Source organism: Trametes versicolor, assembly GCF_000271585.1.
Source record: "Trametes versicolor FP-101664 SS1 unplaced genomic scaffold TRAVEscaffold_5, whole genome shotgun sequence".
In the NCBI taxonomy this organism is placed as follows: domain Eukaryota; kingdom Fungi; phylum Basidiomycota; class Agaricomycetes; order Polyporales; family Polyporaceae; genus Trametes; species Trametes versicolor.
In genome coordinates this window covers 1,090,208-1,106,751 of record NW_007360325.1, presented here as the reverse complement: position 1 = coordinate 1,106,751, position 16,544 = coordinate 1,090,208, and the positions used below count along the sequence as shown (strand labels likewise).

Below are 16,544 nucleotides of genomic sequence, written 5' to 3'. Positions count from 1 at the left end.
ACCGCCGCCCTCAGAAATACTTGTCCCAGAAGCCCGCGGTGCCGTTTGTCGGCGCAGCGTACTCCTCGATGCCGAGCAGCTTCATCATGAGGTTGTAGATCTGCACGTTCTCGAACGTCTCCATCACGTATGCGTCGCCCACGACCGAGTGCCAGCCCGCGCCCTCAGCGCGGCCGGACAGCGCGGCGAGGCGGCGCACAGGCGACTTCGCGCGCTCGGCTTCGATCGCCTTCACGACGGACGAGAAGGGCCCGTGCGCGACGAACATCGCATGCATGGAGGCGTAGTCATTGTCGTACCCGTGGTTCTATGAGGGGGGCAGGGTGTAAGCAATATACCCATATTACGGGTTCAAGATGGACTATACATACCCCCTTGGACATGCCTGCACCGTTCTCGATGCGATTTGTGAGCGCATAGCCCATGCGCGGGACGACGTAGATCGGCGCGATGCGCTCGTTGTGTGCGAAGTGCCAGCGCTGGGGCATCGTGTCGTGCGTATAGACGTCGAACTTGCCGCCGCTCGCGGCTGCCGCCTCAAGGAGTACCGCCAGATAGCGCGCCTCATCCGCCTTCGATTGGAACCGCAGTCCCATTGCAGGCCAGCCTGTGTACGAAGATCGACGTCAGCTCGTAAAGCAGAGGATAGCGAGATCTGTGACCAACCGTCCTCGTGTTCGATTCGCTCGAATCCTTCGCCAAGTATGTCATCGACGTAGACAAGTTCCGGGTGGCTCATGTCAGTCATCCCATGGTCACTGACAAACACGATGTCAAAGATGTCGGTAAGATTGCGAGCCTCAATGGCGTCATGCAGGTCCCGTGCGAATACGTCCACTTGCTTCAAGACTTTCTGTAAGCGGAGGATGCATCAGAATTCTGCACCGGAAGTGGGGGTTGTGCATCGTCTTACGTTGACGAGGGAAGACTTTGGACCTGCGAGGTGACCGGCTTGGTCAAGGGACGGTTCATACGCTAGACCAAACGATTGAACAGCCTGACATGTGCCTCAATATCGAGTTGTGCCTACCCATGATAAACTGCGGACGTTTCTCAAGTGGCAAATCGATCCAGGAGAGAATCTGGTCGAGCTTCGTGCCCAGAGAAACTTTGTCCTATCGAATGCATGTGAGCAGGAACAGAGCCCATCAACGCCTAGTTCCAAGCCTACCTTCCAAGGCACGAAGTAAGTCGGAGATGTTCCCATGCGCGTTTCTGGGGGGCCCGGCCTGTACCTCATTCAACTCAAGGACCCTATTACAAGCGAGAAGTGACATACCACATGAGGTTGGCGGTTACCACACCGGCGCGCTCGGCGGTTTCCCACATCTACCATCAGACATGTTAACATGATTCGATCGCGGCTGAACGGTGGCGATTGACTGACGGGCTCGCCAAACCACCAAGAGGAGTTCCAAGAAGAGTCTATTCTGTTGTAGTGGAACTCGCGGCCTGTTGAGGGATCCCAGAAGTTCTGTGGCGCATGGATTGAAATTGTTGTATGTGGGGCTGGTAATCCAGGATACTCACGTTTGCGACGATACCATGGGACTCCGCGTACAGCCCAGTCCTAGCGTAGTCATAGTTAGGAGCAGTGCTAATTCTGAACGAACGTGCGCACTCACATTAATGCCCAGTGGTTGCTTTCCCAAAGTAGGGTTTAGACAGCGTCATCATCAAAGTTAACGTGGCACTTACGGGAACGTTAGAGTCTAAGTGTGGGGTCAGCAACCACGCTTACCGTGCCCACCACTACACGACTCACCGGGAATACAGGCTTCATGGACTTCGCGCGCAGCCCGTCCTTGCTAATAGCCAACAAATGTGGCGTCAGCCCTCTGTCCAGGTAATCCGCCCTGCATCATACAAGTCAATACGCCTGCCAACGACCCGCTGTGTCGAACGCGCGCATGTGCACATACCGGAGGCCGTCAATCGACACGATGAGTGCACTCTTCTTGAACTCATGTGTGCCGTTGCTATACAGCAAACCCACCGTCGCTACAGTCGATGTACTGCCGCCGCTGCTCAGTAGCCGTCGTATAGGAATGGCTGCGCTGATAAGCAGCAGCGAGAACAGGAGCACGATCCAGGTGAGGCGCCGCCGTGACCGGGGCGGTACCTCCAGCTCCGCGTTGTCCTCCTCGTCGGTCGGGCGGTACGGCTTGTCCTCGTCGAACTTCCGCTCGTCGGGCGCAATGAGCGCCTTGCGCTCCTCCTCTTCGTCCGAGTCGATATTGGCCATGTGGCGGGACGGGCCCGCGCCGCCTTTGGCCAGCTTCATGTACTCCGCCTTCATGCCAAGTGATTCAGAGCCGTAGAAGAATGATGGTGTCCCGCAGGTATATAGCTAGTCAAGCCAGCGAGTGTGTGGTGGAGGATGGCAGTAGCAGAGGGTAGAGACTCACAAGCAGTCCAAGTGAGTGGTGGGTATCCGGTTAAGTCGATATCGGCTCCGCCACAAGCTCGACGCGCCGTCTATGTCCTTACGTAACGCCACGCGCGCACTGCGCGATCACATGCGGGCGGCTGCTTTCCAGCTATGCACCCCTCGATCCTCGTTGGTTCATTCATGTACAGTGCGTCGCGCTGTCGAGCAGCGGAGATCCGACGAGAAGATCCTTGGTTAACTATGTTGTACACGACCATCCCAGAGAGCTGAAAAACTGATAAGTGAAAAATGGGTAAAATGCCCAGAAGAACGGCAGGCGGGGATGAGGACGCGCACAACGCTCGGGTAACGTAAGACTAGCAGCAGGCCTGTCCACAGGCAGCGCGAAGGGGTAAAAGGGCCGCCAACCAATAGGTTAGTGGGCGGGTTGGCGGATAGCGCGACATAAAGCCGGCTAGAGGGGTAGTGTGGGACAAGAAGAGGGGGTGCCAAGTGGGTGCTGGGGTGCAGCGAGTATGATACAAGATCGGCGGAGTAAGAGGGCGGGGAGAGCGACAGTCGAGCTACAACAGCTGGGAGGGGGGAGTAAGGTATGCGGGCAGTAACACAACTTCTCGAAGTCCGAGCCTCTTCTTCACGGAAGTGACGGGGGATGACGGGGATGGGGGAGCGCGGAGGGCAAGCCTACACGCGAGTGCGACTTGACGCGAACGAGGGGCGGTAGTCGTAGTCGTACCCGGTCTTGTTGCTCTCATGCATCTCCATGTTGTTCGGCATCATTCCGCTTTCGAGGCGGTCGAACGAGATGGGCTGCGCCCCCGGCGAGCGCTGCCCGCTGGGGACCAGAAGGCGGTTCTTTGCTGCTTTAGCCTCTCGCTGCTTGCGCTTGCGAACGCAGCAGCGCCAGGTGATGAGACCGGCGACGATGATCACAAAGGCCAGGCAGCCGACGAAGATGTACGGCCAGCGACTAAGAATCATCTCCTCGTATCTGCGCGAAGTTGACGGTCATCAGCAAGATACGGAAAGACGTCACTGGAACCGACGTACTGCTTCTTCTTTTCTGCCTCCGAAATAGGAGAGTGCTGCATCTGGGAGGTGGGGAGAAGAGCATGCGCCGTGTCGTTGGTGGTGTCCACACCGTTGAGCCGGAGTTGGACGAAGTCCTGGCGGGCCTCAGTAGCATCGGTGACAGACAAGAGCTGGATGAAGGGGTCTCCACGGTCATTGGCGGTATCCTCCATGAAGTTACCGTAATCAAAGAGCGTGTAAGTGTTGCGCACTGTGAACGGTAGACTTTAGTAAACGGCCATAGATGCACAAAAATCATACGTACGGAAGGCCATGCCCAGGATGATGTCGTACTCTCCCAGCAGACTGAAGGCCGACGTGATCGGCTGGAAAGTGCCCACACATACAGGGTTACCAAGGGAGTTGACCATGGCAAAGTCATCACTGGACACGTCGAGCGGGTGGATAGGATATTCGTTGCCTCCGAACTTGAAGGTCAACGGAATGTACTGGTCGCACGGCACGGTCCAAATCTCGGACGCCTCGTTGTACTCCGCGCCCTGTACACGACCATAGATCGCGTCGGCCATAGCACGGGGCACCTGCGGGAGCGTGAATCCAGAGTCGAACACGACCACGAGCTGGCCGTCTGGCGCCTTCGGGACGATCGAGTCGACCTCGATCGGCTGGCCGTCGGGACCAATGATGCCGTTCACGTCCGTGTACACTTGCCAGTGCTGGTCCTCGTCGGTGAGCTTGTGCACCTTGGTCACGGACAGCTTCGGCATGTCCAGAACTTTGCTGTAGTTGGAAATCACCTCCGAGATCGTCAGCTGGCCCGTGGCGCTCTCAGGGTCGCCCTCGCGGCTCAGAAGGATGGTGAGGTAGTTGGCAGCGGTGGCGTTCTGGGAGAATATGCGGTCGAGCACACTAGCCCCGCTCGCATCGTCGACTTTGTCGCGGATAACAGACCCAGTGTTGGGGCCCAAACCAATGAGACCAGCATACCCCTGCGACGTGATGTCAACAGAGAATGAGCTAGTATCTTCGACGAGCACTATAACGGAATGTGAGCATGTGATGCGTAAACGTGCAGAGTGTCCCCCTGTATACGATCCGCAACCGCCCTGCGTACGGAGATAGCGCCTCGTATAAAGCGCGTCAAGGACCCTGTATATGATTTTCCGCAGCTCGTTATGCAAGAGTCTGTAATGCACGGTCGGAGACGGCGAAGCCATACCCCATCTCTGTGCCCCCATCGAGTAACCCAAACGACTCCGAGTCGCCCGGAAACAAGAGAGTTGAAACGGGGCACTCACAGAATGCTTGGTTTTGGACGGTATAGCCCGCAAAGTCCAACTGGGCGGTGTATACATCGCCTGCGACCTGTCAATATCAAACTATATATTGCGCGCAGATTTAAGCTCACCAGCGGCCTTCCCCACAGCATAGCTCAATGAGACGGACTTGCCGAGGTCTGTCGCACTCGGAACACTACCGGTGACCCAGAGATCGGAACTAGAGCACGCCGAAGACGTCTATGGCCTGAAATAAACCAGAGTGACACGAAACATACCTGCCCGTATCCAACAGGACGGGGATCTGGCGTCCGCCGAGAGTAACATTGGCAATGTACTCCGAGTTGCGCGTGTTCGTGATAGGGGTGGTGTTCTGACGGTTTGCGCGCGCGGCGAGGACACTAGCAGCGCGCTGGCGAATGTTTACATCGAAGCGGAGAGCGTACGCATGGTGCGCGAGGAGGACGAGAAGGGAAAAGACAGAAAGAGGCGACCGCATCCGGTCTGTTGAGGCTATAACGAATGGAATGCCCGGGGCGGGCGGCGTCGAGGGTCGGAGAGGAGAGCGGGCGCACCGAGGCTGACAGAGAACGCGAGTGGGCTGTGGTGGGGGGAAGGAAGATGGACTAGCGAGCTCGGGCCTTGTGCAGTTGCTCTTGCGCGCCGCGGCGATGGGCCACACGCCGAGTCTCACGCGGCTACGGTCATCCACCCATCTCTCCTCATCACCCTCGGTCCGAGTCGAGTTTCGCTCTCGTCCAAGCCTCTCATTCTGGCCACGGCGCGAGGAGTCTGCATGGACACCGACGCCCGCCGTTTCGTTCCCTCTGTGGCCGGCACACCAGCGGCCTTGTTTTGTTATTAATGGCACGCCGACCAGTGCAGGCGCGGTCTCTGGCCACCGCCACACCGTCCCAGTAGTGATGCTGGCAGCTGCTGCGCGGCCGTCCTGCCCGACACTGACAGCATCTTCTCCGGTTGCTTCCCAGCGCCCTCCGCATCTTGCACTCCACCACGAGCATGAAGGCCACGTCTCTTGCCCTCTCTCTTGCCCTCTGTTCAAGTGAGCTCGCAAGTGCTCTTCGCCTCAGTCTACACGGTCAGCCAAGACCGAAACGCGTCGGTGGCGGCCTCGGCGCGCGAGCCACCGTCGCCGGGAACACATCCGTAGGAAACATAGGCGATGTCCAGTACACAACAGATATCACCCTCGGGGGCTCGAAGTTCTCCGTGCAAATAGACACCGGAAGGTAAGCACATGCTCGCGGGTCTATGATGCCATTCTGGGCGACGCATACTTACACTGCCCAGCTCCGATCTTTGGGTGGCCGGAACAGTCCCAAACTCAAAGGACACTGGCAAGGCAGCCAAAGTGCAGTATGCTGTTGATGGGGTACAAGGTACGCACCAACTGCAGCTTTATGGTGTGCCCGTGGCTGTCTTAACCCCGCACACGACCGCAGGCTCTGTCGATACTGCCGATTTAGACTTTGCTGGCTACACAATAACCGACCAAGCTTACAGTCAGTCATTAGTCTTATGAGCCACCACCCGTCACTGATCCTCCGTCTGCATGTAGTCAATGCTCCTATTACCCCGACACACACCGCAGGTAGCGGTCTCATTGGGCTCGGTCCGAACACTGGGTCCGAAGTCAAAGCCGCGATCGGCGCTTCCAACTCTGCTGGCGACCCGGTGCTTGACCGCATCTTCAGGCAGAACACATCGACCCCGAACTACATCACATTCCTCCTGGGGCGGATACGCGACCCAACTGACCCGCCGAACGGGGACTTGACTGTAGGGGAGCTTATTCCTGGGTACGAGAGCGTGACCTCCCAACCAAAGCTATCAGTGTCCACTGTGGCGAAGTCAAACTCTGGGAACCAGCATTGGCAAATCCTGCTCGATGCCGACGGGATCATCGGACCAGCGGGGAACAACGTCATCGACCAGTACAATGTTGAGACGGCTGTAGACTCAACGTCGAACGACAAACAGTTAACAGTGAGTACGATGCACCCCGACGTCGTCTCTCAAGCCTCACGTCGAACAGGTGGTGGTTGACACTGGATACTCTCTTCCCCAAGTCCCTCCGTACGTGTGCACGCTCGATCCTCTGCTACAGTCTGACTATAACGCTACCTTGCAGTCGTGTTGCGGAAGCCTTCTACGCGAACGTTCCGGGTGCACAACTAGTTAACGTCGCCTCGCTCGATGGCCAGATCTGGCAGCTGCCTTGCGACAAGGAGGTGAACGTCACCTTCAAATTCGCCGGGGTCAGCTACCCAATGCACCCGCTGGACACCAATATCGACCTCAACATGACAGACGGAAAGGGAAACCCCATCTGCTTCGGCGCGGTTTGTGCTCATTCCCCGAGACCGGCGTTGACGTTACTAACCTCAGACTCCCCGAGCAGTTTCAGCCATTGCAAGCACCAGACGGCGCCACATACGACATGATCTTCGGCATGGCCTTCCGTAAGCCCATTCCCCACCTCCACCGTCGATCGCCGATCCCCATGCTAACCCCGTCACGCGCGCCTGTCCCGCCCCTATCCCCATCCCCGCACAGTGCGCAACGTGTACACGTACATCAACTTTGGCGACTTCGTCGACGGCGCAACCGACACGACCGCGGACCCGTACGTGCAGCTGCTCTCCACGACGAACGACACCGCCGAGTGGCACGCGGACTTCATCAAGGTGCGCGGGAACAGCCCGTGGACCCCCACGGGCGCGACGTTCGCCGAGCGCATCCGCGCGCGCCTCCCGCTCATCATCGGGCTGAGCGTTGCCGCGGGCGTCGTGCTCCTCCTCGCGATCGGGGCGTGCTGCTACTACCGGCGCCGTAACCAGCGCCAGCGCATGGCGTTCTTCCGCCCCGGGCAGATGTACCAGCCACTGCACGAGCCCGCGCCCCCAGAGGCGCACGACCTGCACCTCGTCGGGAGCGCGGGCGGTGGGCCGCCGCCGTACGCGCAACAGCAGCAGGGGTTCCAGCAGGGGTACAACCCGTCGTACTCGAATCCTTGGGACGCGCGGTACTGAGTGCCGTCTGTCGATGTCGAAAACGTGTCATGGAGGCGGGTGTGTAGAGATACCCGCCTCCCAGTGTTGTACTGTATCTATATCGGTCTGGATAGACCTGTCTCTGCTCTTGTTTACCCCGGCCCTGGACGGACATCTTGTCACGTACTACTTACCAGCTACATAGAATCCCTGTCGCGAATCTGCACATACCAGTGTTGCATGCTCTAATTTATCCGCTCTCGACGTCTGTTCCCTCTGTGTTTGCTCTCAGCTCTGTTGCCGCCTGCGTCGACCTTGTGATATACCGCCCACCCGGCGTCCAATCCCGCCGCCCTCCCCGAAACTCGAATCTTGAAGGTTCGGCCATCCTCCCGCTGCGTGCCTTGCCCGGTATGTAAACGAGCAGCGGGCCCGCATCCGCATCCACGTTGAGTCTAACGCCCGCCGCCACCCGCGTCCCTGGACCTCTCTGGACCCATCCCCATCGATCCCTCCCTATCGCGATCACCACCCGCGCACGCGCGTCCGACTCGGAAACAAGCGGCCTGGTCACTGGTGGCGGCGGCCGACGCGCGCACGGGTGGCGTCCGAAACGGCCGATCGGCGAGAACGCTCAGCCCGCCCAGGCTGGCGTGATCCGGGGGCCTGTCAGAGCCGTAATGAGCTTTGACATAAAGTGTCGTCGTGATAAACACGGGCGCGAGGGCGACGGGCCCGGTGCCTGTCAGTGAGGGCGGCGGGGCCTGGCGGGCGGCGGGAGCTGTGCCCCGAGCTGTCAAGTTCAAGTGCGTGGCGCGCGCGGCAGGTTGGTTCCTGTTAGGCCCGCTGCCGCCGTGCAATATTGGGTCGCCCTGGCGGCAGTAGATGCATGTCGAGCGGGAAAAACAAACATGTCCGTATGATAGTGCAACCAACGCGGGGGGTCATATGTACAGGGCGGAGAGCAGCAACCCGGGGGCCAAGAAACGATGAGACAAGGGGCCGGAGATGCGGTCAGAAAATCAGAGAGCTTGTATCATTACAGTGAATCATCATAACGGTCATTCCCATTCCGTGTGCAGCGCGGCGTAGTGGCTGGTCTGCGCTCGCGCCGCCTCCCATGACACCCCACCCCAGTCCCCGCACGCATCGCACAGTCTGGAGGCGGGGCCCCGCACCCGCCGCCGAGGTCCCGAGTGCAGAATGGAGCCGTCCGCAGCCCCCGCACGCGCCTTTCCCGGAATGTCAAGGCCAGGGTGCGCACTCCTATCCTCCTAGCCCAGCCGCTCAGTGCCCCTCGGCGTCGAAGACCGTGCCGCCATGCCTAATATCGAGGTGGTCACCCGTCGCGGTCGGCACATATGCGCTCTCCGGGAGGCCGGACTCGTCGACACCCTCCGCCGCCTCAATAACTTCGTATAGCTTCGACGCGACCTCGGGTGGCGGCACCCGTCCACTCAGGATGTCGCGTGCGGGCACAACCGAGCCGTAAAAGTCGCGGTTCGCATCCTTGCGCTCGAGCAGCACCGTTCCCTCGAGCGACAGTCCCGCGAAGAGCCCTGCGAAATGACGTCACGCCGTCAGCGCCTCTGGCGTCTTGGGCCATACCCGGACTGCGCCCGGAGAACAACAAAACGGGTAACGCACCTTTCGACTTCGAGTAGCTGAACATGGGCGCGGGATGCGCGAGCGATGCTTGCACGGCACCCCCAGTGCCGATGGGGCCCGCCGCGGCGCTGATGTTCCCGCCGATGGTGACGTTGCCGCCCATCGCGAACGCGCGCACGGCCTCCTCGCTGTTGAGCACGATAACGAAGTCGGTGATGTCCGCACCGATCTGCAAGCCCCAGCCGACGCCCCCAGTCGCGATGCACGACGGTGCAGACCATGAGCCGTCGGGCAGCCGTGCGATGACGATTCCCGAGCCCGCCTTGCCGGAGAACACGAAGCCTGCCTTTACGACGGAGAAGATGGCAAGACCTGTGCCGGAGCTGGATGAATGGGTGGGATTGGGGGTGGAGAGCATATAAGCTTACCGCGTGCGCGCTGCAGAACGGCTTTGGGGATGGCGTTGAGGGCAGATTCAGGGTGCTCGGGATCCGCTACAGATACCCCCCGTCGTCATCAGGTTGTTACGGTAGGACAGCACGGCTGACGCACCTAGGAAGCTCTCGAGTATCTTCGCCGCCTTCTCCGCCTCGCCGGGGAGGGAGAAGCCCTGGACAAAGTGCTGCGATTCGTTCGCAATCTTGTTGCCCCCCTCCTTCAGAAACGCGGATGCCTGAATGCCCGCCTTCGCCGCGCCTTTACGGAACTTGTCTAGCATCGACATCGCGTCGGGGTTCTCTGGCAGTTAGAGATTAATTCAAGAGGGTATTTGGGTCGAGTAGGTCGTGAGGCGGAGTCGTAGTGGGTGTTCGTACAAAGCCGCCGCCGCGCCCGACGCTGCGCGATTCGTCTCTTTGGCGCCCATTACGCCACGACGGCTGTGCTGTCCAGACTCGTCACATTGGGGTTTAAGGTTGCGAACGCTATCACATGGACGAGCAGGAACGTCGAATGTACTGGACGCGACGTCGAGCAGTTTCTTTCATGTTATGGCGGCCAGCGCGAAAGGAGGCTTATGTATGCACACGCACTACGTCAGCAGCCCGGCCTCCGAACAAGCTCAGGGCCAGATTACGACGGCGAGACATGATTGAAATAGCTGCTCTCACATAGCCGGGCAACCAGGTGGTACAGAGATCCGCAGTCGTCCGAGGTGGTCCTGAGGTCAGGATCAGGTACGTACAATCATCACAAGGCCATCGACGTTCAGACCCAGAGAAGCGCAGCGCAGACCTGAAGCAGCATCCTGCGAGTTTACCTGCTGATCGCCAGCTTTAGTCGTAACATCTTGGTGGCATGATCGAGCAGCGGTAACCGCTTGCGCAGACGCGATATTCAACGGGGCTAAGCCGACCACGAGGAGAAGCAGAACTGAGTTTCAGCCGTGGCATGTACGTATTCTTGCTGGGCGTCGGGTGGCCGTGGCGGAACAGACGTGTGCGTCAGAAGCCGAGCGTGTACCCATGACCAACGCGTTGGGTAAGTGACCGAGACCTGAGAAGAGTGTTATCAGCGTAAAAACAGACAACGACGCGTATCCCCATACGACGTCAATTGAGAGGTGGCAGCTTCGAGGAGGCGTTCTGACCCCGTTCTGAACCCCGGCCAGCGTATTGGACAGCCCGAGGGCTGAAGTTTAGGCGACAGGCTCGCACGGATTAGCTCGCGGAAGGAACAGACGAGCATTTCGTCGTCCAGAAAAAGGTCAAGTGCAGGAACCGGAACAGGAATGAGCGCGGGAGCAGGGGAAGGCCTGTCTCGAGCAGAAATCGCGTGCCTTAGACAGAGTGTGGGTGATCGAACTCGGGTCGGACTCGGATCCAGTTGCGCGCGGTGGTCGACGCAAAGTCGCGGTGCAATTACGAGCTGTTCGGCGTGCATGATGCGCGTATGAAGCTCAGCGTACAGAGATGAAGCAGCGAAGATCGCGAAGAAAGCTTGTTTAATCAGGAGAATGCGAAGTGTTTACGCTTGCCGCGAAGATCCTTCGTGTACGTTTGGGAGACTTGCGCGTCGCGTGCGGCACGACCCATGGCTCGCATGGCTGTGTTCAGGGTTGTCTGGAGAGACAGGGGGTGTACAAACGCGGCATGATTGGGATGCTGGGGATGGACCATGGGGAAGAGGCGGGGTAGGAGGAGAAGAGCGCGTCGGCGTCGCGGGCGGAGGCGCAGCGGTGGCGCTGGATCTCGATCGCGGATGATCGCGCCGAGGGAGCCGGTGATCGAGAGGTGGCCGGGACGGGCGCTTGATGGGGGCGGGTGCTCAGATGGCCCAGTCGAGGACGGCTCTCGAAGAACTCGGCCGTTTCTCGTCATGGGATTCGCTCGCTCTCCATTTTCCTCCAGTGCTAGCGGACGCCGGGCTGCATCACCAGGTGGGGTCCCCAGCCCCGGCCTTTGCCCCCTCCCGTCCGATCCAATCTCCTCAGGTCCACCCGATTCCCGTTTAATCAGTCCCTCCTCCTCCCTCTCCCTCCTCCTCCCGACGCTATTTAATCTCCCCCTCCTCCTCATCCTTCCCTCGTCCCGGCTCTGTTGTACCGCTCCGTTATTCCCTGCTCCCTCACCATGTCGTCCCGGTCTCACAAGCGCGCCCTCACCCCCTCCGACGGCTCTGGCTTTTCGAAGGAGAACATGGACCACGAGCGCATCGAGCACGTCGGTATCAGAGATTCTCCCCCTTCCTTTGCTGGCTCCGACGAGGACCTGTCGGAGCACTACACCCGGTACCCTAACAGGTGGTCCAAGTACCGGTACGCTTTCTATGTTTCGTCCGCTACGAAGGTATACTCACCTCCCGATAGCGAGTACATCAGGGAACCCGCCGCCGAGTTTTTCGGGGTCATGATTCTCATCATCTTCGGTGCTGGTGTCGATTGCCAGGTCGTCCTCTCGTCGGACACCAGGGTAGCCTCCTCGCCCAAGGGTGTAAGTGCTCTCCCTCCCAACAATATGTACGAAAGCTCATTTCGGCCGACAGGATTATCTCTCCCTCAACTTCGGCTGGGCGGTCGGTACCGCCCTCGGTGTCTGGGTTTCTGGCGGCATTTCTGGCGGACACATCAACCCGGCGGTCACGATTGCGCTTGCGACATTCCGCGACTTCCCCTGGCGCAAGGTCCCCGCCTACATTTTTGCCCAGGTCATGGGCGGTCTCTGCGGTGCCGGTATCATTTACGCAAACTACATCCACGCGATCGACCTTGTCGAGGGCGGCCGGCACATACGCACCGTCCCTGGCACGGCTGGCCTGTTCTCCACCTACGCAGTACGTTTACCCCGCGCTCCGGGCAGCCTCGCACATTTGCTTATTTCCGGCGTCTGTGCAGATGGATTACATGACGTCGGTGTCATGCTTCTTTGACGAGGTCCGTATTCGGCAATGTCTCCCACCGTTCCCCCACTGACGATTTTTGTATAGTTCGTGGGAACCGCCGTCCTCCTTATCGTCGTGTGTGCTATTGGTGACGCGCGGAACGGCCCCCCGCCTCCGGGCCTTGCACCCCTCGTCCTGTTCATCATGATTCTCGGCATCGGTGCCTCCCTCGGAATGCAGACTGGTGCGTACCCCATCGTGCTCTCGACTCAAACTGTTCGCTGACGGCCGCTCTCCTTCCAGGATACGCCATTAACCCCGCGCGTGATCTTGGCCCTCGGCTGTTGACCGCTATGGTTGGGTACGGCTCAGGTGTCTTCACGTTCCGGAGCCACTACTGGCTTTGGTGTCCTGTCATTGCGCCCATTATCGGTGCCCTCTGTACGTTCTCTCCCCGCTTTCCCTCCGCTATTCGCGTGCCTAGAAACTCAATGGTTTTCCGGCAGTCGGCGTCTTTGTCTACGACACCCTCTTCTTCACCGGCGCGGAGAGCCTGCTGAACAGACCGTCAGTTATTTTTACTCTGCTCTGAGAACGTCGGGACGGTGTAACTGACCGCGTCGCAACCTCTCTAGTGACGCAAAAGCACGCGCACACCATGAGCGTGCACGGAACCAAGAACGCGGGCGGCCCATCGCCGGCGTCGAAAACGTCTAACGAGTACAACGACCCTTCACGCGAGCCACGACTGCACGCCCCTCCCGTCCCCCTCATCCACTCTCGTTCGCTCTCCCTAACCCCCCGCGACGACCCCCACCTCCCCACCATCTTGCATATACCTCTCCCTCACTCACCCCTCCGCATCTCCCCTATCGCGTATAACCCCCCACGCACCTTACTCTCGCCCCTCCCCTCCCCCCACACGCTCGCCCACCGTACCCTACATCTACGCTACTTCACCGCCCACGCACTGCATCGCCGTCTCGCATATTCTCTCTCTTGGTCTTAGGCGCGTCTCCAGGTTGTTGTACCGTTACGATCGGCACCTGTACTGTATACTATCCGCATTCTTGCTTCATCTCCATCTCTTCAAGTCTGCCCCGCATGCAATGTCTGATCACCGATACCCCGATACCTCCGGTGAGCACCGTATTGCTCGCGACTCGGGAACGCAGCGGGAGCGCTCGGACTCGGGTACCCGGGCACTCGGAGCCCGGCCCGACCTGAGCCTCGGGCGCACGCCCACGCGCGACCATCGCTGTTGTGGCCCGTCGGCAGCGACGCCCGGCCTCGGCGGGCGGCGCGTCTTGGGGGCGCCAGGGCGCGGCGGGTGGATCGGCGCCGCTGCTGAACATATGTAACAGCATGCCGCGCTGATGGCCCGTGCAGTGCGTCTGTGATTGCGTCGGGTGGCGGTGGAGCGTCTCATTCGCGGCATGACCGCGCGGGCCCTCGGAGACTGGAGTCGGGGGACGGTGTTTTGGTATGGGGGCTCGCCCGAGCGAGCGGTCCGACTTTGTGTCGGACGTTACGGTGTTGGCGAGCTGTGGTCAGCTTTTCTGGTGCGATGAGGCATCTATGGGAGCCTGATCTCCAATTGATTAGCGACTGTACGAGAGTCTGAGGGGTATTCAATACTATTAAGAGTGTCACTGAATGTTGCAAAGCCTCGGATCAGTATGGGCTAGCAATGGTGTGGCATGTGGAAAATTAACCTGCACAAAATAAAAGGATTACACCAACAACCGATGCATTAAGGGGGAATCGAACCCCCGGCGGGTCGATGGCAACGACCCAGGTTACCACTACCCCATTAATGCATATGTAATTGTGATATGCAGTCTATCATTGGACTTGAGCGGTATGTATGATAGCGCAAGCCTCTCGACATTCAGCACGAAGCGACAGTCGACTCGATGCACAAGTACAGTGAAGATATGCGGTCTGTTATACAATATCCAGAGTCCTGGGAGGCGAACGCAAGGAGCCGGTCAACGAGTCTTAGCTGTCTTCGCAGCACTCGCCCTTCCAGAAGAGACACTCGTATTTGCGTCAAGCTTGCGCTTCAGGTTCTTTGCTGCCCCTTGCCCTTTGGCTGCACCATGTACACGCGGCTGCTTTGCGTTGGTAGCCGACGGCTTGCTCTTCTGTAGATGGAGGAGTAAGCGTTATGGATGAGTGAAGAGACGTGAGGCACACCTTAGGGCCTAGCAAGAGCTCGTCGTCTTCCTCCTCGTCCTCGGGCTCGGGGTCTTCCTCAAACTGGCTAGCATCGTCTCCGACGTCTGGTGTCTGTTCATCCTCGTCCCAGTCCGGCAGGACTTTCTTCCTCCGGACTGTCGGTTGTGAGGCACGTTGCCGTCTACCGCTTGGCGGAATTGGCGGGACGTCATCAGGCTCATACACCGAGCCCGAGCGTGCCGATCCCTGATCGTCGAGCCCGCCGTCTGACTCTTCTTCCTTCACGTCGACAAACGCAGTGACACGGCGAATGACCTGCTGCCGCGGTGCGGAAAAGACCTGGGAATCCCGGCTCGGAGGCGAAGGATGTTGCACAATTGATGTGCGGGGGGCGGTTCTGCTGCCGCTAGCCCTCGGGACCTCTACGGTGACCTGCTCCTTGCGCCGACCTGTGATCAGGCGTGTAGGAGAGCCCCCGCGAGACCTGGATTGGGGGTCACGCTCTGCATGCGCTCTGCCCGCTACTCTGGGCTTGCGCGAGGTGGAAGGAGCCCCGTCGGTGTCTGGGTGTGCACGGCCGCCTCCGTGCGGGGTGCCCACCGGCCTGCGCGAGTGGGATACTGTTGACGCCCTCCTGGGGCCGGACGATGATGTAGAGGCTTCTGCGATGTCGGTATATGCGATTCGGGGGGCGTATGGAGTGGTGTAAACTTGTGCGGCAGCATTCCACTGGAACGGGTTGAATGAGCGGTGTACGCTGCTAGTTGCATCAACTATACATACCGCTAGTTGGCCAGTGATCAGCTCATCAATGCGGGCTGAGAGACGGGTTCGTTCGTGCTCTGCCCTGCGATATTGCTCCTTCCAGTCATCAATCTCTTGCCGCGAAGACTCTTCCAGACGTGTGAGCTGCGTCTTCCATTGGTCCACTTCGTTTCGCAACTGTGCGATCGTGTCCGCTTGGTGCTTGATCTGTTAAGGGCGGTTTGAGTTTACGCCAAGGCTTATGAAAGTATGTTTGCAATTACCGTCATGTCAGACTTGTCTAGCTACCCCACAGACCTAGCGGTGAGTAGAGAGTAGATGAACGGCGCAAGGCATACTCACCGCGGCTCTCCAACCCTCCTCTCGCAGTTCCAGGTCCTTGGCGTCTAGCCTAGCTTCTTGTGCAACCCTGAGTGCATCATCGCGTTCGGCTCGCGCTTGTGCGACGTCTGTCTGAGCTTGCTCTTGTACTGCATTGAACTAATCCGACGGAATGTTCGAGCTCGTCAGTGCGACACTCAGGAAAGCGAACAGACATACACACCGCTACAGAGGCAGCTCGTGTTAAACTTGTAAGGGCATCGGATACCGGATTTGAGGAGGAGGAGGCAGATGGCATGGACTTTGTGGGTCCTGGCATGTCGGCGTACTAGACCAAGAACAGTAGTAGCATCCTCGACGCGTTTGGCGCGGTTGTGGCTGTCAGACGCGTGTAACTCCCACGGCTTGTCGAAACTGACGACTCCGCAAGCATGTTCAAAGCCCGAAAGGGTATTGTATAGCCGCCTCTACGTAACTCCGACGTTACCGGGCAGCGCTAAAGACGCGACAAGCGCTTGTGTGAGACGCGTCTGCCTCATGCTCCGCGCGCTTCGAATTCCAAGTAGCCACCGCTGGTCTTTACGTCGTTCTGTCCCTAATCTCGGAGGACTTGCCGTCTGTCATCCTACTCGTCGT

The 16,544-nt window shown here is 59.1% G+C and overlaps 6 protein-coding genes and 1 non-coding gene across 7 annotated transcripts; 2 read left to right on the top strand and 5 right to left on the bottom strand.

Moving 5' to 3' along the window:
• Positions 1-10: 10 nt before the first annotated feature.
• Positions 11-2,245, bottom strand: TRAVEDRAFT_121455 (Phosphodiest-domain-containing protein; the record flags this gene model as incomplete). Its single annotated transcript, XM_008039566.1, has 13 exons — positions 11-307; positions 372-607; positions 667-853; positions 914-975; positions 1,031-1,115; positions 1,172-1,229; positions 1,280-1,329; positions 1,388-1,474; positions 1,531-1,570; positions 1,626-1,643; positions 1,699-1,712; positions 1,766-1,856; positions 1,923-2,245. The coding sequence occupies 13 exons, from the start codon at positions 2,243-2,245 to the stop codon at positions 11-13; spliced, it is 1,548 nt and encodes a 515-aa protein (XP_008037757.1).
• Positions 2,246-2,686: 441 nt separating this feature from the next.
• TRAVEDRAFT_147356 (acid protease) lies at positions 2,687-5,302 on the bottom strand. The gene is made up of 6 exons (XM_008039565.1): positions 4,980-5,302; positions 4,833-4,921; positions 4,723-4,782; positions 3,729-4,460; positions 3,443-3,674; positions 2,687-3,383 (listed from the first exon to the last, which is right to left on the bottom strand). The coding sequence occupies exons 1-6, from the start codon at positions 5,198-5,200 to the stop codon at positions 3,077-3,079; spliced, it is 1,641 nt and encodes a 546-aa protein (XP_008037756.1). The 5' UTR covers positions 5,201-5,302; the 3' UTR covers positions 2,687-3,076.
• A 331-nt stretch (positions 5,303-5,633) lies between these two features.
• On the top strand, positions 5,634-7,980 carry TRAVEDRAFT_147354 (acid protease). Its single transcript, XM_008039564.1, has 8 exons — positions 5,634-5,951; positions 6,013-6,101; positions 6,165-6,224; positions 6,281-6,708; positions 6,758-6,798; positions 6,854-7,064; positions 7,124-7,184; positions 7,279-7,980. Exons 1-8 carry the CDS (start codon positions 5,722-5,724, stop codon positions 7,752-7,754), a joined length of 1,596 nt encoding a protein of 531 aa, XP_008037755.1. The 5' UTR covers positions 5,634-5,721; the 3' UTR covers positions 7,755-7,980.
• Positions 7,981-8,617: 637 nt separating this feature from the next.
• TRAVEDRAFT_166737 (DUF500-domain-containing protein) lies at positions 8,618-10,129 on the bottom strand. Its single transcript, XM_008039563.1, has 4 exons — positions 9,876-10,129; positions 9,752-9,817; positions 9,363-9,695; positions 8,618-9,274 (listed from the first exon to the last, which is right to left on the bottom strand). Exons 1-4 carry the CDS (start codon positions 10,045-10,047, stop codon positions 9,003-9,005), a joined length of 843 nt encoding a protein of 280 aa, XP_008037754.1. The 5' UTR covers positions 10,048-10,129; the 3' UTR covers positions 8,618-9,002.
• Positions 10,130-11,959: 1,830 nt separating this feature from the next.
• On the top strand, positions 11,960-13,358 carry TRAVEDRAFT_121294 (aquaporin; the record flags this gene model as incomplete). Its single annotated transcript, XM_008039562.1, has 8 exons — positions 11,960-12,078; positions 12,130-12,253; positions 12,306-12,593; positions 12,655-12,693; positions 12,747-12,885; positions 12,945-13,082; positions 13,148-13,208; positions 13,277-13,358. The coding sequence occupies 8 exons, from the start codon at positions 11,960-11,962 to the stop codon at positions 13,356-13,358; spliced, it is 990 nt and encodes a 329-aa protein (XP_008037753.1).
• A 1,032-nt stretch (positions 13,359-14,390) lies between these two features.
• On the bottom strand, positions 14,391-14,461 carry TRAVEDRAFT_t67. Its single transcript has one exon. It is a non-coding gene; the product is annotated as a tRNA-Gly (tRNA).
• A 132-nt stretch (positions 14,462-14,593) lies between these two features.
• Positions 14,594-16,213, bottom strand: TRAVEDRAFT_64457 (uncharacterized protein). The gene is made up of 6 exons (XM_008039561.1): positions 16,132-16,213; positions 15,930-16,067; positions 15,851-15,871; positions 15,606-15,794; positions 14,841-15,551; positions 14,594-14,788 (listed from the first exon to the last, which is right to left on the bottom strand). Exons 1-6 carry the CDS (start codon positions 16,204-16,206, stop codon positions 14,633-14,635), a joined length of 1,290 nt encoding a protein of 429 aa, XP_008037752.1. The 5' UTR covers positions 16,207-16,213; the 3' UTR covers positions 14,594-14,632.
• Positions 16,214-16,544: the final 331 nt, after the last annotated feature.